This window comes from Rhinopithecus roxellana, chromosome 12, assembly GCF_007565055.1.
Source record: "Rhinopithecus roxellana isolate Shanxi Qingling chromosome 12, ASM756505v1, whole genome shotgun sequence".
NCBI lineage: Eukaryota > Metazoa > Chordata > Mammalia > Primates > Cercopithecidae > Rhinopithecus > Rhinopithecus roxellana.
This window is the reverse complement of record NC_044560.1, coordinates 4,561,546-4,585,552: the sequence shown is the minus strand read 5'-3', so window position 1 is coordinate 4,585,552 and position 24,007 is coordinate 4,561,546. Positions and strand designations below refer to the sequence as shown.

The window sequence follows — 24,007 nt, the reverse complement described above, 5'->3', positions numbered from 1 at the left end:
ACTACTTTGGTATCATTCTCTTATGCCAAAGGACTTGAGTTTATAATCCAGCAAGAGCCTTTTCCCTTCCTCCCGCTGTGTAGTCTCACTCAATTCTTCCTAATTTTTTTTTCTGCTTTAGCGGATGAAGAAGCTCCTGATTATGGCTCTGGAATTCGACAGTCAGGAACAGCTAAAATATCTTTTGATAATGAATACTTTAATCAGGTGAGAACCCTTCAGGAAGAAGGAAAACCTTGTGGAAAGAAAAAGAACGTTCAGCATTGGAGACCACTTCTGTGAAACTGAAAAACATAGGGTGCTGGTTGTCACAGAGTAGTTCAATAGAATATGGGACATGTCTAACAATTATGAAGGTAAAGGTGTATAGACTCAACATTCCTATTTTATTCATTGCCTTTCCTCAGACAGCCCTCAGTCCATATAATTTTCCAGTCACTGTTATTTGTTGGGCAGATAAACAGAAGTAAGGCAACTGGGGAAAAATATGTTTTTATACTACTTTACCATGTACCTGCCCCTGCCTTTTTTTCAGAGTGACTTTTCGTCTGTTGCAATGACTCGTTCTGGTCTGTCCTTGGAGGAGTTGAGGATTGTGGAAGGACAGGGTCAGAGTTCTGAGGTCATTACTCCTCCAGAAGAAATCAATCGAATGAATGACTTGGGTATGTAGACAGAGTTTACTATGCTTGGGGACATTTTCGACAAAGGGAAAATATTGACTGTTATCAAGGGACATAGTGGCCTTCGTCAACTAGGAATGGAAAGAATGCCCAACTCCCTCCTCTTTGCATTATTTGAACCGTCTGTGTCTTCATTTGACCCTCTTTAGATTTGAAGTCAAGCACTTTGCTGGATGGTAAGATGGTAATGGAAGGGTTTTCTGAAGAGATTGGCAACCACCTGAAACTGGGCAGTGCCTTCACTTTCCGAGTAACAGTGTTGCAGGCCAGTGGAATCCTCCCAGAGTATGCAGATATCTTCTGTCAGTTCAAGTAAGCTGCCCCTTTGCTCTGCCTCCTAGCTAGCTGCTAACCGAGGTGACATCTCTTATGCACTGTAGAGTGCTTTACGTGTGTGAGGGATTAACACTCTTGAGACAAAGACTAACCAGTCTCTGAAGGAAAATGCTTTCATCACTCCTATGGGAGTGAGAACCAGAAACCTGTCCTGGAATGCAACAGGGTTCCCTGGCGGGAGGAGCATGCCGTGCACCCTGCTACAGGGCTCTGCTATGAGCGGTCCCCCTTTACCAGGAATGTAGGGTCTGATCACATAAGCCTGTTGATGAGTCTTTCTAGTTCTCTTCATGTTGAAATGTTTTATTAATAAATCTGGGCCGGGTGCGGTGGCTCAAGCCTGTAATCCCAGCACTTTGGGAGGCCGAGGCGGGTGGATCACGAGGTCAGGAGATCAAGACCATCCTGGCTAACATGGTGAAACCCCGTCTCTACTAAAAATACAAAAAACTAGCCGGGCGTGGTGGTGGGTGCCTGTAGTCCCAGCTACTCGGAGGCTGAGGCGGGAGAATGGTGTGAACCCGGGAGGCGGAGCTTGCAGTGAGCCGAGATCACGCCACTGCACTCTAGCCTGGGTGACAGAGCGAGACTCCGTCTCAAAAAAAAAAAAAAAAAAAACTGAAAGCAGTGGCTTATCTGGCCACCAATTATGCCTATTTAATACTCCGGAAAAGGAAAATTTAAACAATGTAAAGAAGGATAAATTCTACATCAACTGAAAAAAGCTAGTATGAGGCCGGGCGCGGTGGCTCAAGCCTGTAATCCCAGCACTTTGGGAGGCCGAGACGGGTGGATCACGAGGTCAGGAGATCGAGACCATCCTGGCTAACACCGTGAAACCCCGTCTCTACTAAAAATACAAAAAACTAGCCGGGCGAGGTGGCGGGCGCCTGTAGTCCCAGCTATTCGGGAGGCTGAGGCAGGAGAATGGCGTAAACCCAGGAGGCAGAGCTTGCAGTGAGCTGAGATCTGGCCACTGCACTCCAGCCTGGGCGATAGAGCGAGACTCCGTCTCAAAAAAAAAAAAAAAAAAAAAAGCTAGTATGTGGAGAAGATGTGACACTTCTCATTTGTCATCCACATAGGACTTGCTGTTTCCCGCGGCCCTCTCAAACCCTGTGCTCTAGATGCTTTCTTCTCAAGACTGCCCCAGGAAAACACTTTTTTGTGAATCTTCAGTTTTAATACCTCCAAACTTCAATGTGTCTTTTCAGTACTTGGAAAGGGCCACAGTACAAGAGATTGAAGTCTGACCCCTCCATACCTATAGCCCTCAGATTGCTACTGGTGCCACCAAGAGGCTGCTTTGGGTTCTGCCATCCCTCTCCCCTCAGAATGTGCCTTGGCCTTCCCATCGGTCCTAGTGCAGTTTATAAAGCTTTTGTACAGGTTTTATCACAGAAAATTGAGTTAAATGTGATCTAAATTAAATGTGATTACTATATAGTAAGCCACTAATATTATTTGCTACAACTCATAATTGTTGAAATATTACCCATTGAGCATTAATGTCACCTATTTAATGTGTTTTCACTCATACCCTCAAACTTAAGGCAGGATAGTGTTGACCAGATGAATCTGTTTTTTGGAACTGTTGCTATTCTAATCAGGCATGTTTTTCATGGAAAACATCTGTTTGGTTAACTGATGTCTGAAGTGACAATAATAGTGAGTTGACCTTTGTCCTGCAATCTCCTAAAAAGAGCGGCATCTCCACCTGGTGTTAGCTCTGGGGGAAAGGGCATGTTGCTTGTGTTGAAAGCAGTCTCAAAGGCGTCCGTGTTTTTACAGTGGCTCCTCTGGCCTCTGCCGGGAAGGTATGGCTGCAGAGCACTGTGAATGACTTCACCTTTCACCAGGGAACCCCAAGAATGCTGCAGTGCCAGCAATACAGGAATCAGGGTTTGGAGCACTTGGCAAAAACATGCCGGTGTTCTCAGACTGGTGAACTAATTTGGAAGACAACAAGTTCATACTACTGGTCTCTCCCCCGAACTGAAAATGTTTTCTTTTTCTCCATTTTTTTCTTCATGGAAGGGGTGTCCTTCTGATGGATTTTTCTATCTGGCAGTAAATCTTTGTATTGGGTCCACTTTAACTGTGCAGTTATTTTTATTTCAGACTAATAATAGGGAGAGAGAGAAAAAAAAATAACATCTCACTATCTGTGAAGATAACTAAATATAGCCCATTGGTTCAACAGATTTTTCCAGAGTGTCTTCTATGTGTCGAGACCTGTGGGAAAACACTTGCTGTCTGGTGGGGGGAGAGGCATATAAATATATTATTACAGTGAAATCATTGCTGTTAAGGAAAAAAACATTACTAGTAATGTGGGAACACAGAACTGTCAGGGTAAGTCAGGAAAGACTGCCTGGAAGAGGTGACATTTGAATCCACAACAGACTCTTAGGTAACTATGCCAGCCACAGGCTTTCGCACTAACTGTGGAAGCTTGAGTCTGCTAATTTTTTTCTGTACAAAATGACATTGTTTTTATTTTTAGTAAAAAGCTTTTACAAAGGAAGAGGAGTTAATTGAATTCACTTCTTCACTCTCTTTAAAGCATTCTTGCACATACATCCATATAGCTAAGTGATCAGGGTCAGTTAATTTTTCAGTCATTTTTGAAATAAAATCTAAAGTAGGATCAGTTAATTTTTCAGTCATTTTTGAAATAAAATCTGAAATACCCTCTGTGCGATACGGAAAAGGTTCTTGACAAGGAAATGTAAATAAAAGAATCTGCTTAAGTGAAATGCTTCTTTCTATAGGATCCACATTGGGCTCTTGAAACAGATTCTGATAAAACCATTTAATACAGTGTTCACGAGTCTTTTTATTTTTTTATGAAGCTTTTTGCATCGCCATGATGAAGCATTCTCCACGGAGCCCCTCAAAAACAATGGCAGAGGAAGTCCCCTGGGCTTTTATCATGTGCAGAATGTAAGTGACCAGACTTTTTTGCCAAACGTATGTTTTTCTGGTACCTTGGTTTTCTCAGCCAAGGAAGGGTGATAAGAAGAGGTACAAGTCACTGGCTGTGCAGGGGGGGAGTAGACAATAGAGGGCGTGGCTAGAGTGGTGAGGTCATCCACAGTGGCCTGAGCAGCAAGCCTTCTTGTCTGTATTACAATGGGCCTAGTGAGTGGAATGTGGGTTGGTCTGCCAATAAAATCTTCCATCAGTTTGAATGCAATGAGTTGTTTTAGTGTTTCTGTCCTAGAAAAATAAGCATGCTTAATAAGAGTTTTGTTAAAGTGAATGCATTGTCCTTTAAACCCTAAGATACTTACATTGCTCAATTGCAAATAACATAAAAAATATCAAATACCTTCTATAGCTAAATTAAGATTTAGAGTCTGTTTTCCTTGCAACTGATAGTATAATTAACACATTAATGCCCTTTACAACTGTGTTCCTACGTGAAGTAAGAAAACAGATCCTTCCCTCTCTTACATGGAATTTCACTCAAGCTGTGTTCCAGAGTCATTATTCTCATCACAATAGCTAACATTCACTGAGAGTTTATTTTGTGTTAGTCATTGTTCTGAGAGTTTTTGTGTAATTTAGTCTTTCCGTTTATACCATAGATTAAGATAATCCCTGTGTTAACTGAGATGACTGAAGCATAGAGCAATTAAAGTCACTCATCAGGCCAGGCACAGTGGCTCACACCTGTAATCCCAGCACTCTGGGAGGCCGAGGCAGGTGGATCACTTGAGGTCAGGAGTTTGTGACCAACCTGGCCAACATGGTGAAATCCCATCTGAGGCACAAGAAATGCTTGAACCTAGGAGGGGGAGGTTGCAGTGAGTTGAGATTGCGCCACTGCACTCCAGACTGGGCAACAAAGCGAGACTCCATCTTAAAAAAAAAAAAAAGTAGTAATAAAAATAAAGTTACTCATCAGTGTTACAAGAGGCAGAGATAGGACTTAAGCTCAGAGAAATGTAGCTCTGGCATTCAGGATCTTCACTACTACATGAAACTGTCTCTCATTCTCTTGCTAACCATGTCTGCTCTCTAAAGTAAGAGAGGAAAGGAGAACTTCAAAGATGGAAAAAGCAAACACAAAATATGCTATCTTCTTTTTCATGTTCATATAAATATAAGCAAGCATGTATCTGATAAACTTTGATCAGCTGCTTTGCACAAGGATTGTGCCTGACAACTGGGGAATGCGGATGAATCTCAGATGCTCCCAGTGAGCTTCGAATTACGATAGGGGAAATAAAATGCATACATAAACACCAGTCATGCAAAGATGAACATGAGAAAATATTCACTAAATGCAGTGGGAGTGAAGAAAGGGAAAGTTATTTATATGAATGGAAAACTAACTTAAAATAGTTACTTTTTGTTGGGGAGGATAGTTGGGGGGAGAAAGGGGATAGGAAGCTCCCTGAAGGATGTAGTATAAGCAAGAAAAGGTGTGTCAAACTTGGCATTGTGCCTGGCACATAGGCCATAGTCAGTACATGCATGGATGTATGGAAGTGCCTTCCAGGCAGGGTTGCAGCCTGGGCCAGTCCTGGGCACAGCAGAAGAGAGAGCAGGTGAAAGGAGCAGCAGGTGAGTGAGTGAGCCAGAATGGTAAGCGTGGGAAGGGGAACAGGGGCCAAGATCAGTTGAGGCAAATTATGGAAGATCTTGAATACCTGAAGCTTGGAAAAATTACTTTAGAATTAAAAACAACATAGGGGATCCCCTGTTTTTTGTTGCAAGAGGCCCAGCAGATTCTGGACAATCAGCAGTAGTAAAGTTGGGCCAGGCATAGTGGCTCATGCCTGTAATCCAGCACTTCGGGAGCTGAGGCGGAAGGATCAGTTCAGTGCATGAGTTAAAGACCGGTCTGGGAAACATAGTGAGATGCTGTCTCTACAAAAAATTGTTTTAAATTAGCCAAGCATGGTGGTGCATGCCTGTAGTCCTAGCTACTCCGGAGCCTGAGGCAGGAAGATTGCTTGAGCCTGGGAGGGTGAGGCTCCATGAGCCTTGTTCGTGCGCTACAGAGCAAGACCTTGTCTCAAAAACAAACAGACAAAAAAAATCAAAATACCTAAAGTTCTGATTGAAGCAGAAATCTGTAGTTTCTTGTAATCTTTTCCTAATCTTGCTTGGCTGTAGATTGCAGTGGAGATCACTGAATCGTTTGTGGATTACATCAAAACCAAGCCTATTGTATTTGAAGTCTTTGGGCATTATCAGCAGCACCCGCTTCATCTGCAAGGACAGGAGCTTAACAGGTTTGGACCAGATAAGCAAACATTTTTGATGGTATTGTTTTGATTTTTAGTTTCTCAATTGCTGGAAAGGAAGAAATCTTTTGAGGGATTTAGAAACTTCACCATCATCTAGGCCGGGTGCGGTGGCTCAAGCCTGTAATCCCAGCACTTTGGGAGGCCGAGAAGGGCGGATCACGAGGTCAGGAGATCGAGACCATCCTGGCTAACACTGTGAAACCCTGTCTCTACTAAAAAACACAAAAAACTAGCCAGGCGAGATGGCGGGCGCCTGTAGTCCCAGCTACTCGGGAGGCTGAGGCAGGAGAATGGCGTAAACCCGGGAGGCGGAGCTTGCAGTGAGCTGAGATCCGGCCACTGCACTCCAGCCCGGACGACAGAGCGAGACTCCATCTCAAAAAAAAAAAAAAAAAAAAAAAAAAAAAAGAAACTTCACCATCATCTTATAGCTACCTAATCGCTGATTTTAGATAGAACAAATTAAATTTTGACCAGGTGATCTCAAGTACCATCTTTTTATAGGAAGAGACTTTAAATATGGTAGAAATTTGAGGTGATAGGAATGTAACATGAAAATTGTTAAAAATTGTTCCTGGCCCGGCACGGTGGCTCAAGCCTGTAATCCCAGCACTTTGGGAGGCCGAGACGGGCGGATCACGAGGTCAGCAGATCGAGACCATCCTGGCTAACACGTCTCTACTAAAAATACAAAAAATTAGCTGGGTGTGGTGGCAGACGCCTGTAGTCCCAGCTACTCGGGAGGCTGAGGCAGGAGAATGGTGTGAACCTGAGAGGCGGAGCTTGCAGTGATCCGAGATCGCACCACTGTACTCCAGCCTGGGCAACACAGCGAGACTCCGTCTCAAAAAAAAAAAAATTGTTCCTAATGCCCACAGCTTTATGAAATAGAAGCTCTCTAATTACAGTCATCAAAACTGCTGAGGAAGGCAACGAAGGGCCTTTCTGATGATGGCAGAGTGTTGGTGTTGGCAGAAGAGTTTTCTTATTCCACTTATTAGCTAAGACTTAGAAGGAGACATTTTTAAAATGAGATTTAGCCTATTTCACTATCTAGGATTATCTCTATTATCTGGTATTATGCCAGAGTTGAAAATGCAAAAGTCTGCTCCCTTAAAGGGAATTAAAACATGCTGTTGATATCAACATCCAACTCTGTAGTGCTTTTCTTTCTCTTGAAAAAACAGGGTTTATTGATTTCTACACTGCAAATAGTTATTACAAAATTTTTTTTCTTCTAAATACATTCACACAAAGGGAAGTATAAAGCGATGGTAGTGACCAGCAAGAGGAATAATAATTATGTTAATCTTAACATCTGTGTGCCGGTTCTGTTTACGTTAATGTTGGAAAACTCCAACTTGGAATCCAGAACCTCAAATCTGCAAATGGAATGTCTTGAGATAGGCATGTGGAAGTCAAACAGTTTCTCTCTTTTTCCCTGCTTTTAGAAGCTACACATAAAACGTTTTCTTTCTGTACTGTCACAGAACTTTTACATACATTCTCACTCCTAGTTGTGAAATGCCTAAAGAGATGGAAATTCAGTTTGCAGTCCAGCACAAAGGGGAGAATTTCTAAAATAAATAACTCTTTGTAGTCTTGATCTTTGTCTTCCTTTCTTTGCAGTCCGCCTCAGCCATGCCGCCGATTCTTCCCTCCACCCATGCCTCTGTCCAAGCCAGGTGAGCACTCACTCTGCTTTTTGCATGATAATTTCTGTGTGAATATATCTCCTATTCTGAATGACTTCAAATAGAAGTCATGTTTGAATTTCTATCCTTCTATGTATCCACATGTATTCCTGCTCCTCTTGTATATATCTAGTAGGAACTAGAATTCCTAGTTCCTGATTTAAAATAAGAAGTAAAGGCCAGGCCCGGTGCCTCACGCCTGTAATCCCAGCGCTTTGGGAGACCGAGGCAGGTGGATCACCTGAGGTCAGGAGTTCGAGAACAGCCTGACCAACATGGTGAAACTCTCGTCTCTACTAAAAATACAAAATTAGCCGGGCATGGTGGCACACTCCTGTAATCCCAGCTACTTGGGAGGCTGAGGTAGGAGAATCGCTTGAACCAGGGAGGTGGAAGTTGCAGTGAGCTGAAATTGCACCTTTGTACTCCAGCCTGGGCAACAAGAGCGGAATTCCGTCTCAAAACAATATAAAATAAAATAATAAAATAAGACAAGAAGTAAGAAACAGTAGGGGGCCTTATCTACCAACTCTCTGGTCTTCTATTTGCAGATTTTGATAATCACTCTGTTCCTAAATCTTTCTGCTTTGTATGTAACTTCCCATAACTGTCAGGGGACTAGGCATTTCTTTGCATAGTAAATTTATTCTGCATGTTCAGTGATCTTGTTTTGATTTTTCTTTATTTCTGTCCTTTTTCCTCATTGCCCATTCGCCAAATTCCCACCCCACCCTGTGGTCACTCTCCACCCATTGTATTCCCCATCTTCATCTGCCTTCAGACCATGAGAGAAAGATTGAGCTGATTCGGTTTCTCGTGTCTGGCTATGTGAATGTGCATGTCTTGGACACATTTTCTGAGCACGCCAGTGTGCTCGCATCCTCCGCTATTGCCATCTTCCAGGATGAGGCTGACCCATTGCCGCCTTTTCTCTTTCTGCCAGTTCCCAGCTGCCAGAGCGAGAGGGTACCCAAACGAGATGGTTAGTAGCTGAATTAGCTCCACCTTAGATGTAGAACCAACCTCAGGCGCTTGTCCTGAAGCCTGGCTCTCTGCATATGAAACACTGACATTTCCGTTTGCAACTTGAGCTGAATGTAGAGCTCAGCACATTTTCAAGGTCGTATCACATTTTCTTCCTAGAGATTTGGGAAGCATTTTCTCTACATGTGCCCGTTTCACATCACCGTGTCAGTGGGGGAGGCCCTTGCATTTGTTTTTATGGATTCTTTGCAGTAGTATTTTTAATTTGGAAGATTTTACTAGTAGATGGTGTGTTAGAATACTTCTGGTTTTGCTTTCTGACCCCTTAGATGACTGCCAGGATCACTTACCCTATTTTCTTTCTGACTAGCATCACCAACTCATGTGAAACTCAGCTGGGCTGAATACTGGTGATAGGGTACACATGTGAATAGTGCTAAATGATTCATAAAGCCCCTTTTTATACATTATGTTAGTGGATCTTCATGATCACTTTTCAAGATAGTAGGCTAAATATTAGGATCTACAGTTTATAAATGAGGAGACAGACTCCCAGAGGTTAAGCAGCTTAACTAAAGTCACATAGCATCAGTACAGTTAAGAATATGGAGTTTAAATCTGGTCGGGTGTGGTGGCTCGCACCTGTAATCCCAGCACTTTGGGAGGCTGAGTCAGACAGATTGCTTGACCTCAAGAGTTAGAGACCAGCCTGGGCAACATGGCGAAACCCCGTCTCTACAAAAAAATGCAAAAATTAGCCGAGCGCGGTGGTGCACGCCTTTGGTCTCAGCTACTCAGGAGGCTGATGTGGGAGGATGGTTTGAGCCCGGGGGCAGAGGTTGCAGTAAGCCAAGATCACGCCACAAAAAACAAAAAAAAGAATATGGAATTTAAATCTGAAGAAAATGTGTAACATAAGATCATATACAGAATCCTGTATTTATAAATGAGACCTGTGGTACCCAACTTTGTCCTCACGTTGGTATCGCCTGGGAAACTTTACCCCTCATGGAGGAAGAACTGTGTCCTTCCCTTAGAGATTGTGATTTAATTGATCTGGGGTATGTCCTGGACTTTAAGGTCCCCAGGTGCTCCTATGTGCAGGGAGGTTTGGGAACCACTAGGGTGGAGGATGGGTCTTTTCTCCAGGACACCAGCTTTGATTGAGCCCCTGTGACGTGTGAGGCTTTCCAAGCGTTGTCTCTCCCGTGTTTTTTTTTTTTTTTTGTTTGTTTTGTTTTTTTGTTTTTGAGACGGAGTCTCGCTCTGTCTCCCAGGCTGGAGTGCAATGGCCGGATCTCAGCTCACTGCAAGCTCTGCCTCCCGGGTTTACGCCATTCTCCTGCCTCAGCCTCTCGAGTAGTTGGAACTACAGGTGCCCGCCACCTCGCCCGGCTAGTTTTTTTTTTTTATATTTTTAGTAGAGACGGGGTTTCACCGTGTTAGCCAGGATGGTCTCAATCTCCTGACCTCGTGATCCACCCGTCTCGGCCTCCCAAAGTGCTGGGATTACAGGCTTGAGCCGCTGCGCCCGGCCGTCTCTCCCATGTTAGTCCCATGCTCTGCATGCCACACAATTTGAGATTCTGGAATTGGAAGGTTTCATGAGTACATTTATTCTACACAAAAGCCGTTTTCTCATCATTAGAGACAGTTTGTTGAGGAAAAAAATACTGATTTCTTCATTTTCCTTGTTCTCTGAATTTAGAGATAACTAATAACTTGCAAAGTTTATATTGGTGTTTCTCTGGGTCTTTTGCATTGCAATCTTTCCTCTGACTCTTGCTGCCTTTCCCAAGTATGTCTTTAAAGACTGACATTAGAGAAGCTTGTACTTTTGCTGAGTAGTCTTGGACCAGATTTTGACATACTCTAAAAACTTTTCAAAGTTCCAGCCACCAAGTTAAACACGATGAGCAAAACCAGCCTTGGCCAGAGCATGAGCAAGTATGACCTCCTGGTTTGGTTTGAGATCAGTGAACTGGAGCCTACAGGAGAGTAAGTCCAACTTAATAATTTTTTAAATAAGGCAAAATGTTTCAAATTAGGAAATGCGATTTTGAATCTTCTTGTATTTGGGTTCATGAATCATTGTCACTGTCAAATTCCAGGGGTAATTTTGTTTTTGTTTTTGTTTTAATAGAGATGCAGTCTTGTTATGTTGACCAGGTTAGTCTTGACCACTCCTGGCCTCAAGCAGTCCTCCTGCCTCGGCCTCCCAGCATTATAGGCCTCCCTATAATGCTGAGACTATAGGCATGAGCCACCACACCTGGCCGAATTCCAGTTTTGAATTGATTTTTGGTGGTCTTGATATTTGAATCAGATGTTTGTCAAAGAACTGACTGTTCAGCATAATAATTTACCTTCTCGTTAGCAACAGCAAAATCATGGAGACAGGCAAATCTTCTTGTTTTTTGGGTTTTTTTTTTTTTTTTTTTTTGAGATAGAGGCTTGCTCTGTTGCCCAGGCTGGAGTGCAATGGCGTGATCTCGGCTCACTGCAACCTCTGCCTCCCAGGTTCAAGCGATTCTCCTGCCTCAGCCTCCTGTGTAGCTGGGATTACAGGTGCGTGCCACCACACCTGGCTCATTTTTGTATTTTTAGTAAAGGCAGGGTTTCACCATGTTGGCCAGGCTGGTCTCGAACTCCCTACCTCAGGTGATCTGCCCGCCTCGGCCTCCCAAAGTACTGGGATTACAGGCGTGAGCCACTGTGCCAGGCGGTACCTTGTTATAAGGGTTTTATCATAGTGGGTTTTATCAGTAGTAAAGCAAAAGGAGCATATTGCATAGAATATGGTAAAGACTTAACATTACTAATGTCAAGGAGGACATAGAAGGGCAGAATCTTTTCCTAGACCAGGGTTTCTCAACCTCAGCACTATTTGGGGCTAGATAAATCTGTGTTGTGAGGGGCTATCCTGTGCATTTAGAATATTTTGCAGCATCCCTGGCCCCTATCCATAAGATGCCAGTAGCAGCTCCACTCTATTTGTGACAACCAAAAATGTCTTCAGACATTGGCAAATATCCCCCAGAGGGAGAATCCTCAGTTGAGAACCACTGTCCTAGATCAAAATGATACCATCAGTTTACTCTGTCTCGATGAGCTGAGTTAGAGTAAGTGATTAATATAATTGTTGTATATAATCATCTCTAAAATGCTTTTGGAAAAACACAAATGAAAGAGATCTTACTCTTAGGACAGAGGCAAGGGGCTGTATCAGGTAATGTAAAGGGTAAGGGTAAATGTTATCCTAATGTTCTCCTATATGTAATTCTGAGAACCACCATCATGGTCATCATCAGGAAACACTAAGTTCCTACTATGTGTAGGATACTATGTTAAGTATGATTCTGTTAATCTTATATGTAGTTGTCAGTAGTGACAGTGCTTTGAGGAATTTGGCTTTTCATAGACCTATAATGTGATTACAAGTTGCATTATGAGGGAGAGGTAGTTACAGTAATTGTTTCTACTGAATTAATTGCTTTCTGAATCTTAAAAAACTATAGTCTGAAATTATCTGTGTTTCTTATCTCCTGTCAATTGCCATTGCACTTCTACATTATTTATTGAATACTTAATATCAAGGGGCTGAACGCAACCAAAAGATATTACTGTCCTTTGAGTACTCAAGTCTAGAGAGGATTGAGACACAGATGTGTGGAAAGGATTAGTAAATGCAAATGACTGTATGATTAAATGCCAGCATGGGTGAGAAAGACATGGGATCAGAATTTATCAAAACAAAGACCACCAGGGGCGAACCCTTGCAGATGAAGTAGGACTTAGTTGTTTCTTTTGCGTTTCTGATTTTATAGGTATATCCCAGCTGTGGTTGACCATACAGCAGGCTTGCCTTGCCAGGGGACATTTTTGCTTCATCAGGTACTAATGAGGGACCAAAATAGGCCTCGGAGGGAACACTGAAAAGAGTTTAGAATAAGAGATGGAACTCTTTCTTTTTCTCTGTTTCCATCTCTATTTCAAAGGGTGGGCGGGGCATTGTCCTGTTGTCATTTTTTTCCTTTTTTCTATGTCTGTTTTTTGATATTTCTTCCTCAGACTTTGGCTTATATTTACCCCTTGCTTTTATATGTATTTAGAGTAGCTATTTTGAAAAATATTTTATTTCATTTAATTACTCTAATTTGTGTAGCTCCTACGTCACTTTTAATACTTTTCAGGATGTTTGGAAGCTCTGTGCTTTCACACCAAAAGTTCTTAATAGGGGTAGAGGATGAAGGTTTCAATGGACTAAAAATCTGGTTATGAAATATAGGTCATCAAGACCTATATTTCAAGAGTAGGTAAATCAAGAGTAGGTTCAGTCAGTGTTCAAAAGTACTTAAGACCCAAGTGGGCATAGGGACTAGGGATACCGTACACTTGGGACATACAATCAGGGCATGGTTGAATACTTATTATGCAAGGGGCTGGGATGCAGCCACATAATCTCCTGTGACAGATTATGGTTTTATTCTTAAAACCATAGAGAAAAAGAATTTTTAAAAAAAGAAAGAAAAGAAAACCGTATCAGACCTGACTATTCCTTAGTCCCTGACACATCTCCCTTTTTTTTGAATAACAATGTGGATAGCATTTTCCCTCTTTCCACGCCTCTCCTTCCTGCTCATCCCCCATGCCATGCCATACAGCCCAGAAAACAATAGACGAGAGGAGATAATAGATTGCTCCAGCTAAATTGCAACCCTGCTTCATTACCTAGGGCATCCAGCGAAGGATCACAGTGACCATTATCCATGAGAAGGGGAGCGAGCTCCATTGGAAGGATGTTCGTGAACTGGTGGTCGGTGAGTACATTTCATCAGCCAAGGACAGAACCAGGACTTATAGAGAATTTTTTTTTGTTTTTTGAGATAGGGTCTTGCTCTGTCACCCAGGCTGGAGTACAATGATGAGATCATAGCTCTCTGTAGCCTCAAACTCCTGGGCTCAAGCGATCCTCCTGCCTCAGGTTCCCATGTAACTGGGACTACAGGTGTGAGGCACTGTGTCCTGTTAGAGATGTTATTCTTCCCTGTTTGTGGTACAGGGAATGTGTGGAAGACCATATTGGGAAACATAGACTGTGGAGCTGTAGAGGCCTTGAGTTTGAAACTCTGTATTCCTGTTTCTTCGCTCTATCATTAGTGATATGTTATCAAACTAACTCAGTTACCAGAGTATGGTTTTGTGATAGAGGCTGTGAGAGGGCATAAAAGAAATCTCTGCTGACTGGGTGTGGTGGCTCATGCCTGTAATTCCAGCACTTTTGGAGGCTGAGATGGGTGGATTACTTGAGCTCAGGAGTTTGAGTCTGGCCAAGGTAGCAAAATCCCATCTCTACAAAAAAATATGAAAATTAGCTGGGCATGATGGCATGTACCTGTAGTCTCGGCTACTCAGGAGGCTGAGGTGGGAGGATCGCTTAAACTTGGGAGGTGGAGGTTGCAGTGAGCTGAGATGGCACCACTGTATTCAAGCATGGACAACAGAGTGGGACTCTGTCTCAAAAAAAAAAGAAAAGAAAAATCTCTACTAATTGTGAGCTTGCAGTTTAGTTAGGGAGACAGCATATATATATATGCAGAATGCTTTGATGAATAAATACCAAAATAAAGACAAAGGAAGATCTATGCTAAGAGAGTTAACAGTGAAAACAAGCCAGGAGGACTGAATAGATTCAAGAAAAATTAGAGGGGTTTTGTTTTTTTGTTTTCCAGACACAAGCATTTTGAGTAAGAGAGTCAGGAATATGTCTAACATGCAAATGACAAGAAACCCCATGGCCAGAGTGGAGAAATTAAATTAAGGTGTATTGGCTAGAGAGTAGTGTGAACTTTAGAATGACAATCTGAGGCAGGAGTTTGGAACTTTTGTTGCTATGGACCTCTTTGGCAGTGGTGAAGGCTTAGAATTGTTTTCAAATGTGAAAAATATTTAGGGTTACAAAAGAAACCGATAATATTGAAATACGCTTGTTAAAACATTAAGCTCTTCTTTATTGATGCATGAAATAACAAGATTTAGCAGTTATTCTAATTACCATAATTTCAAAGTAGTGATCAATGAAAAAGATACTTTGTGGCCAGGCGCGGTGGCTCACGCCTGTAATCCCAGCACTTTGGGAGGCTGAGGTGGGCGGATCACAAGGTCAAGAGATCAAGACCATCCTGACCAACATGGTGAAACCCCGTCTTTAGTAAAAATACAAAAATTAGCTGGCCGTGGTGGCTCACGCCTGTAGTCCCAGGTACTCGGGAGGCTGAGACAGGAGAATCGTTTGAACCTGGGAGGCAGAGGTTGTAGTGAGCCAAGATTGTATCACTGTACTCCAGCCTGGCAACAGCATGAGACTCTGTCTGAAAATAAATAAATAGATAAGATATTTTGCACATGGAAACATCTGTGGTTTCTACTGGGGACAGAGTCATGGGTACTGGCCAATTCTGTGGTTTATTGCATTCCTTTGTGATTGAAGGAGATGTCAATTTTTAGTTAAAGGTTTGTGAAAATAAAGATGTAATTTTTTTTCCATCCAAGCTCAAGGACCCTCTGAATTCTGTCCACAGAGTGCTTGTGTCTCTCTGGACCAGTTTAAGAACCTTGGGGCCAGGCACAGTGGCTCACGCCTGTAATCCCAGCACTTTGGGAGGCCAAGGTGGGCGGATCGCTTAAGTTCAGGAGTTTGAGACTAGCCTAGACAACATGGCAAAACCCTGTCTCTCTACAAATAAGCTGGGTGTGGTGGCGCGTGCCTGTAGTTTCAACTACTCAGGAGGCTGAGGCTGGAGGATTGTTTGAACCTGAGAAGTCGAGGCTGCAGTGACTCATGATCATGCCACTGCATGACAGAGTGAGACCCTGTCAAAAAAAAAAAAAAAAGAATCCTTGGAAGGGAGATTATGTTCTCTCTTGTCTGTGGCAGCAGTGGTCGTAGCTTTTCAAGATTTTTCATAATAAATTTTTCTTTTTTTAAATTTAGTTTTTTTTAAACTTTATTTACAAAGCACTGAATGTCCTTTGACAAAATTAATGTTTATATGGAACACTAATACCGAAACAGAAGAGATGCTTTTTCTGACCAGAGAAGGAGAGGGAGGACGCAGAGGCAGTGGTTACTATGGCTTCTCTGAAGAACCCGTATTTTTAGTTTATTAACAAACTCTGATGTAGTGTTTACCATGTGCCAGGTGGTTTTCTGAATGCTCCAAAAATACTAGTTTATTTAATCCTCATAACAACATATGGAAGGAATTGTTATTCTCACTTGACATATGAGGGAACTGAGGCTCAGAGAGGTTGAACCTTAGGCCCAAAGCCTCACAGGTGGTAGAGTTGGAACCCAGGCAGTCCAGCACTGGAGGCCAAGTCCTTAACCTCTATGCAATGCTGCATCCCCTAGTGTTAACTTGAAAACAGAGTGTAGGATTTTGAGCAAGAAAGGGGTGTAATAAAGTCAGCATGGCCAGGTGCGGTGGCTCATGCCTATAATTTCAGCACTTTGGGAGGCCAAGGCAGGAGGATCGTTTGAGCCTAGGAGTTCGAGACCCCCCTGAGCAACATAGTGGGGCCCTGTCTCTACAATAAAATGAAATAAAATAGCCGGATGTGGTGCTGCAGGCCTAAACTCCCAGTTACTCAGGTGGCTTACGTGGGAGGATCACTTGAGCCCAGGAATTCAAGGCTGCAGTGAGCTATGGTTGCACCACCGCACTTCAGCCTGGGGGACAGACCAAGACCCTATTTAAAAAAAACAACAAAAAACAGTCAGTCAGTGGCTTAAGAAGTTGCTATTAGGTGAGAGTAGAATGGATTGGAACAGGGGAGGTGTGAATAGCCCGGAGACCAGTTAAATGGCTGTTGCAGGTTCCAGATCAGAGAGGAGGTGGCCTTTTGTGATCAGGGCAATGATATTATAAATAAAAGTTGGGATGAATGTGAGAAACTCTTTGAATAAAGAATCGATATGGTTTCATAGTTAACTCAATGTGGGAAGTAATGGAGTCAGACCATGGAGGACCCTACAGGTAACCAAATGACCCTTCCAGCTCCTGAACTTACACATAGATTTAAAAGTTTCTTTTTGGCTTAATGAATTCATGTTTTGTTTTTAAATGTGTCTGTGCTCTGTTTTCTTTATCCTTTCTTTTAGGTCGTATTCGGAATAAACCTGAGGTGGATGAAGCTGCAGTTGATGCCATCCTCTCCCTAAATATTATTTCTGCCAAGTACCTGAAGTCTTCCCACAACTCTAGCAGGTAGGACACCCAGAGCAGTGTGAAGAGTCCACACTTGCGGACGTTAATTGGTACACCGTTAGGTTCCTTATTCATTGACTCCCAGTTCGGACGAAGAAATTAACTCCCTTCTCCCTTCTAGCTTCAAAAATCTCTTTATTTCTTCACCTGGCTGCTGTGCTGTCCAGAAAGAAAGAAAGTATTGGAGATATTGGTATGTGATCAGTTACTGTTAGAGAGTGGAAGTGATCTGTCCCACGTGAAGTTTGAATAGATGTAACAAGTGATAAAAGAAAATTGGAGAAAGAAAACTCAGTATATTCCCCAAGGATTTAAAAGTACAAATTAATTATTGCCAAGACCAAATGTTTTCCTGTGAAATTGTTGCTGTGGAGAGAAGGGTTTCTCTCACTCCTAAGTATCATGGAAATGTGCCCTCTAAGATAAAATGAAGCCTCTTGTTATTAGTCTTTGCTGCTACTGCTATAGACTCAATTATCCTTAGTATTTGGTTTTCATTTATGCACAAAAGTGATAAATAATACGGACTCTTACGACCAAGATTGGCTGCCATAAATAGTAGATTTTATTTTGTTTTTTATTGTAAATGTTTCACTTAAAATTGTCTTTTATAATCGGGTGATAACAGACAATTCATAAAGTACATAGCCATTCTATTTTCCCTTGTAAAACTTGAACTAAACCAGCTGGGGTCCTCTTACCTCACCCAGGAAAGGAGTTCTCATTGTCTCAGAGACTCTGTCTCTATATCGTAGGGGCTGGGAAACAGGAGCGGCTGTCTCTTCTAATGTGGGCTGAGCACAGTGCCTTCCCACCACAGGACTTTGCTGTGCTTCAGTCTGCTCCTGAAAAACTTGTTTACATCCGTGTTGAGAGGAAGGAGGGAAAGAATAAGACAATAGTCAGAAATGGAGTGAAAGGTTTGGACCAGGATTAATTTCTTTCTGTTGTTCTTTTGTGTTATAGTTTACCATAGGAAAGAGAAAAAGGAAACCTGTGTTTGCTGGCAGGGGCTGTGGAAAAAGAGGGAAGGAGTGAGAGGGCATGTATGTTTGGGGTTTGGGGAGGAGAGTGGAAGAGATCAAGACGGGTGCTTTAACTATCCGTGGGCAAAATCATGAACAATACTATTTCCCTGAAGTCTGCAGTAATTCTGCATAGCTCTCTGTTTTCTGCCAATGTTCAGCTGGGTTTTACCACCACATTTTCTTTGTAGCTATGAAAAATGTATTGTAAATTTCCGTAGGGTACTTAGTAAAATATACAGGGAAAGATGGGCTTTGGTTGAAATACTGGTTATTCTAAGTTTGCCTCCATTAGAGTAGCTTTGAGAAGTCCTTTAATTCATGCCCAACAACAGGTCAGGTGCTATAAGAAATGAATTTGGCTTTGTTAAAAGTAGCTTATCTTGTGAGTTAGAATGAGTTGATCAAAAAAGGCTGAAGTCAAGAATAACAAAAGGAAAAACACCTTAAATATTTCTGTTCTAATTTAAACTATATAAATCTACATTAATTCACCAAGCTTTTGCTGGAAGGCCATGGCCTTTTCTTTAATTATAAGGTCATTTACTGGAATTCTGATTCTTTCTTGCAAAACCACACCCGTAATTCATCATCTGTGACTTTTAGTTTGGTGGAGCAAGAATTAGAAATCTGTGAAGAAAATCTAAGTTCAAAATCCTTTAAACTTTTTACCATTTAATAACATTTTACCATTTAAACATTTTATCATTTTCCCCTTTCTTTTACATTTATCTCACCCAAACTTAACAGTAATTTTTTTTTCTTTTTTTTTTTTTTTTTTTTTTTTTTTGAGACGGAGTCTTGCTCTGTGGCCCAGGCTGGAGTGCAGTGGCTGGATCTCAGCTCACTGCAAGCTCCGCCTCCCAGGTTCCCGCCATTCTCCTGCCTCAGCCTCCTGAGTAGCTGGGACTACAGGCGCCCGCCACCTCGCCCGGTTAGTTTTTTGTATTGTTAGTAGAGACGGGGTTTCACCGTGTTAGCCAGGATGGTCTCGATCTCCTGACCTCGTGATCCACCCATCTCGGCCTCCCAAAGTGCTGGGGTTACAGGCTTGAGCCACCGCGCCCGGCCTTAACAGTAATTTTTCAACAACTCACCATTATCAAACCTTTTGAAAACATTCAACTTAGTTTTCACAGGAACAAAAATTATTTGTTTTCATCTTTCATTGATTTGCCTAATGTTTAATGAAGTTAGATAATAATAACAAGTACAACTGGCAGAAACAGATTTGGGACCAGATACTACTGACATTTGATAAGCACTCAACTTAACTCGTCGGAGTGAAGTGTCTGGGCAAATGAGACATCTTTGTAGTTTAGAATGCTCAAGGAGAACTAGCCATCAATCTATATATTTTAGGGATATAGAAAACATAGGTTAATATGGTAAGTGGCATAATGGAGTTTGGTTAAGAGAACTTTCGTTCCATTTGTCTAAGGTTTAATGTTTAAAGTTGAACTTACCTCCAATTTGGGTATATTATGTATTTATCTTAGAGGGCTTTGCTAATATATTGATAGTAGAGTATAATTGACAAGGGACTATTATTCCTTTTCTTCCCAGTCCTACATTTATGTTAACGCATTGACTTGGTTTTCCCTTAACTCCATAGCAATTTCCTATTATTCTTAATACTAAGTATTAAGTATTAAGGGGTATTGATGGTGGTGGTCTCCACTTTCCCTCCTATGTCTGGCATTTTCCTTAGTTGGAAGTCTCAGGAGAGGGATCCATGTTTTTGTAAGTCCTCTATTGAATTGTGTTCCATGGGATTCTCTGTTAATTGTCCACTTGAATTCACTTTGCTTATCAGCAAATTTGTCTTTTATATATATATTTTTTCTGATTCTCTCTATTTTGTTTTGTTTTTGTTTTTGTTTTTGCTGCACTAACTAAAGCCTTTTCTATGTTTTTGCAGGCTCTTTCTTGATAAGGATATTCCTAGGTATTTTCTGTTTGCTTTTTTGCACATAGGATTCTAGTTTATCAGAATGCTTTCTGTCTTATGTTGCTTTGATTGCTATTTTAATTTTGTAGTCCCCTCCCCATGTAAACCTATTGTACCTAGGATAAAGTAGACCCTATTCTATACCCTAAGAAGCATATAGCTTCTTAAATGATTTTTAGAGTTTCAAATTATTTTCTCATTCCATTTACTAAACTTGTCAATTCTATTCTTAGGCCTTTTCAAGTTTTCCTCTTCTACATTACAAAGTAGAATGTTTCTCCATTTCATACAGAATCTCAGGTTTTGTTTTCTGTTCTCCTCTTTATCTGTCTTCTGTCTGTCAAAAGCTTGAAGAAAGGTTTATTGCTTTATAAAACCTGAGCCCATTGGCCGGGCGCGGTAGCTCAAGCCTGTAATCCCAGCACTTTGGGAGGCCGAGACGGGCAGATCATGAGGTCAGGAGATCGAGACCATCCTGGCTAACATGGTGAAACCCCGTCTCTACTAACAATACAAAAAACTAGCCGGGCGAGGTGGCGGGCGCCTGTAGTCCCAGCTACTCGGGAGGCTGAGGCAGGAGAATGGCGTAAACCCGGGAGGCGGAGCTTGCAGTGAGCCGAGATCCGGCCACTGCACTCCAGCCTGGGCGACAGAGTGAGACTCCGTCTCAAAAAAAAAAAAAAAAAAAAAAACTGAGCCCGTTACAGCCTTGCAAAACTGTTCCCTTTCTTCTCTGTTTTGTCCTGTGCAGTAATAGAGACAAATTTGGCTATTTGGATAGCTGAGTCTGTGAAAAATATTTTATATATGTTTTTAAACATTTATCTTTCTTCTGTCAGGGCTACTTGTTTTATCTGTTTATTTTCTTCTTTTGAAATAGAAAAAAATCCTGGTTTGGTATTAAAGGAAGTTTTTTAAAAATTATCTCATTTAGGGAAGAAAATTGAAGGAAGTGATATATGACAATATAACCTAAAATGTTAAAAGATACATAAATGGGCTGGGCTCAGTGGCTCATGCCTGTAATCCCAGCACTTTGGGAGGCCGAGGCGGGCAGATCATGAGGTCAGGAGATCGAAACCATCCTGGCTAACATGGTGAAACCCTGTCTCTACCAAAAATACAAAAATTAGCCTGGCATGGTGGTGGGCGCCTGGAATCCCAGCTACTCTGGAAGCTGAGGCAGAGGATCGCTTGAACCCTGGAGGCGGAGGTTGCAGTGAGCCAAGATCGTGCCACTGCACTCCAGCCTGGGCGACAGAGCAAGACTCTGTCTCAAAAAAAAGAAAAACCATAAACATATTCATATATTTGACTGATGTTACTGATGTAATGATTATTTCCCTTAATTTGGACTCCATTTAGTTTACATTTCAGAGATTCTCCTAATGAACTCAAGAGGGTTCATCAGATATGACCATAGTGTAAGAAGGTGGTTTCTGTTTTGTTTTCTTGAGACAAGAAAGGTCTTGCTTTGTTGTCCAGGCTAGAGTGTAGTAGCTATACCTGCAGATGGTTTAAAAAAAAAAAAAAAAATTGTGTCCGGGCATGGTGGCTCACCCCTGTAATCCCAGCACTTTGGAAGACCAAGGCGGGTGGATCACGAGGTTAAGAGATCAAGACCATCTTGGCCAATATGGTGAAACCCCATCTCAACTAAAAATAGAAAAATTAGCTGGACATGGCAGCACGTGTCTGTAGTCCCAGCTACTCAGGAGGCTGAGGCAGGAGAATCACTTGAACCTAGGAGGCGGGTTGCAGGGAGCCAAGATCACGCCACTACACTCTAGGCTGGCAAGAGAGCTAGACTCCATCTCTGAATAAATAAATAAATAAATAAATAAATAAAGTGCAGTAGCATGATCATAGCTCACTGCAACCTTGAATTCCTGGGCTCAAGCAGTCCTCCCGCCTAAGCCTCCCGAATAGCTGGGACTCCAGACATGTGCCACCATGCCTAGCTAATGTAAAATTTTTTTGTAGAGACGGATTCTCGCTGTATTGCCCAGGCTGACCTCAAATTCCTGGCCTCAAGTCATCTTCCCACTTTTACCTCCCATAGTGCTGGGATTACAGGTGTAAGCTACCATGACTGACCAGAAGCTGGTTTTTAATTGTTCATAAATAATAAATTCAAAGGAATATATCCTTTAAAGCAGTCACCTTGAAACCTGTTTTTCCTCTGATACTGCTGCTGTTCAGAACATCTTGAGAAATCCATTTGGAATTACTTCTCACCACCTTAGGAAGCATACAGGAAAATATGTCTTGGGATTCAGCCCTGTTTGTAACCCTAAATTCTATTGCTAGCTTAATTAAATTGACATTTCTCCTAGTCTTTGTTGTATTTCTTACAACCACCTCTCAAGAATTGCCACTGTAATGGCTCATACCTGTAATACTAGCACTTTCCTACTAAGGTGGGAAGATCACTTGAACCCAAGAGTTCAAGACCTGCCTGGGCAATGTAGAACTTGTCTCTACAGGAAAAAAAAAAAAAAAAAATTAGCTGGGTGTGGTGACTCGTGCCTGTATTCCCAGCTACTCAGGAGGCTGAGGTGGGAAGATCACTTGAGCCCAGGAGTTAGATTGCACCAGTGTACTCCAGCCTGGGCAACAGAGCAAGATCCTGTCTCTAAAAATAAAGTAGGCCAGGCTCAGTGGCTCACACCTGTAATCCCAGCACTTTGGGAGGCCGGGCGGGTAGATCACCTGAGGTCAGGAGTTTGAGACCAACCTGGCCAACACAGTGAAACCCCATCTCTACTAAAATTTAAAAAATTAACCAGACTTGGTGTTGGGTGCCTATAATCTCAGCTACTTGGGAGGCTTAGGCAGGAGAATTGCTTAAACCCAGGAGGTGGAGGTTGTAGTGAGCCAAGATCGCACCATTGCACTCCAGCCTGGGCGACAAGAGCAAGACTCTGTCTCAAAAAAATAAATTAAAAAAATAATTTTTTTAAAAAAATTGAATTACCACCTTTGGTGGGTGTTCCAACAGAACTTGGTGCAGCAAGTCCAAAGAAAATAAAAAAAAGAAAAGAAACTTTTTTTGACACAAGTAAAAAAAAAATGAGCCAGGCGTGGTGGCTCACGCCTATAATCCCAGCACTTTGGGAGGCCGAGGCGGGTGGATCACGAGGACAGGCGATCGAGACCATCTTGGCTAACACAGTGAAACCCCATCTCTACTAAAAATACAAAAAAATTAGCTGGCCGTGGTGGCGGGCGCCTGTTAGTCCCAGCTACTCGGGATGCTGAGGTAGGAGAATGGCGTGAACCCGAGAGGCGGAGCTTGCAGCGAGCTGAAATCGCTCCACTGCACTCCAGCCTGGGCTACAGAGTGAGACTCTGTCTCAAAAAAAAAAAGAAAATTTTTCCCTTAATACAGGGAGACAGGGAGACTTTAGTGGAGTCAAAATTTCCTATGTGTTAACCAGGTTTCTGCCAGTGAAATTTTCTCTTTACGTTAAGTGAAAGCTTAGTCTGAAAACAGAAATGTGAAGAGGCTTTTTTTTGACAAGTTCAAAACATTTGGCTCAGTTGAAAGAGTCAGTGTCATGAAACCTCAGCAGTGGTCCTGGGAGGTGCCACGTTATGGTTTGGAACTTAAGGCAGCAGCAGTGATAGAAATTTCTGTCAGATGTCACCAAAGTCATAAATGCCCTCACTCTAAGAAGAGGGGTTTGTTTAACTTTAGCATGGATGTATCCAGTCTCTGAAATCGGACAAAGAACCCCCACCCCTTCTAGGTACTTTGACAAAAACAGGGACACAATAAAAGAGCAGACCTCTGGAGG

At 42.2% G+C, this 24,007-nt stretch overlaps 1 protein-coding gene across 5 annotated transcripts in view; it reads left to right on the top strand.

Moving 5' to 3' along the window:
- Positions 1–24,007, top strand: part of KIF1B (kinesin family member 1B) — a 180,382-nt gene that overhangs the window by 131,797 nt on the left and 24,578 nt on the right. For all 5 annotated transcript variants that reach the window (XM_030912835.1, XM_030912838.1, XM_030912836.1 and 2 more), the window contains 10 exons: positions 122–207; positions 536–665; positions 833–995; positions 3,875–3,965; positions 6,150–6,268; positions 7,913–7,968; positions 10,851–10,959; positions 12,789–12,855; positions 13,697–13,781; positions 17,126–17,231. In XM_030912835.1, the coding sequence (XP_030768695.1) occupies positions 122–207; positions 536–665; positions 833–995; positions 3,875–3,965; positions 6,150–6,268; positions 7,913–7,968; positions 10,851–10,959; positions 12,789–12,855; positions 13,697–13,781; positions 17,126–17,231 (1,012 nt within the window). The remainder of the gene's footprint in view (positions 1–121; positions 208–535; positions 666–832; positions 996–3,874; positions 3,966–6,149; positions 6,269–7,912; positions 7,969–10,850; positions 10,960–12,788; positions 12,856–13,696; positions 13,782–17,125; positions 17,232–24,007) is intronic.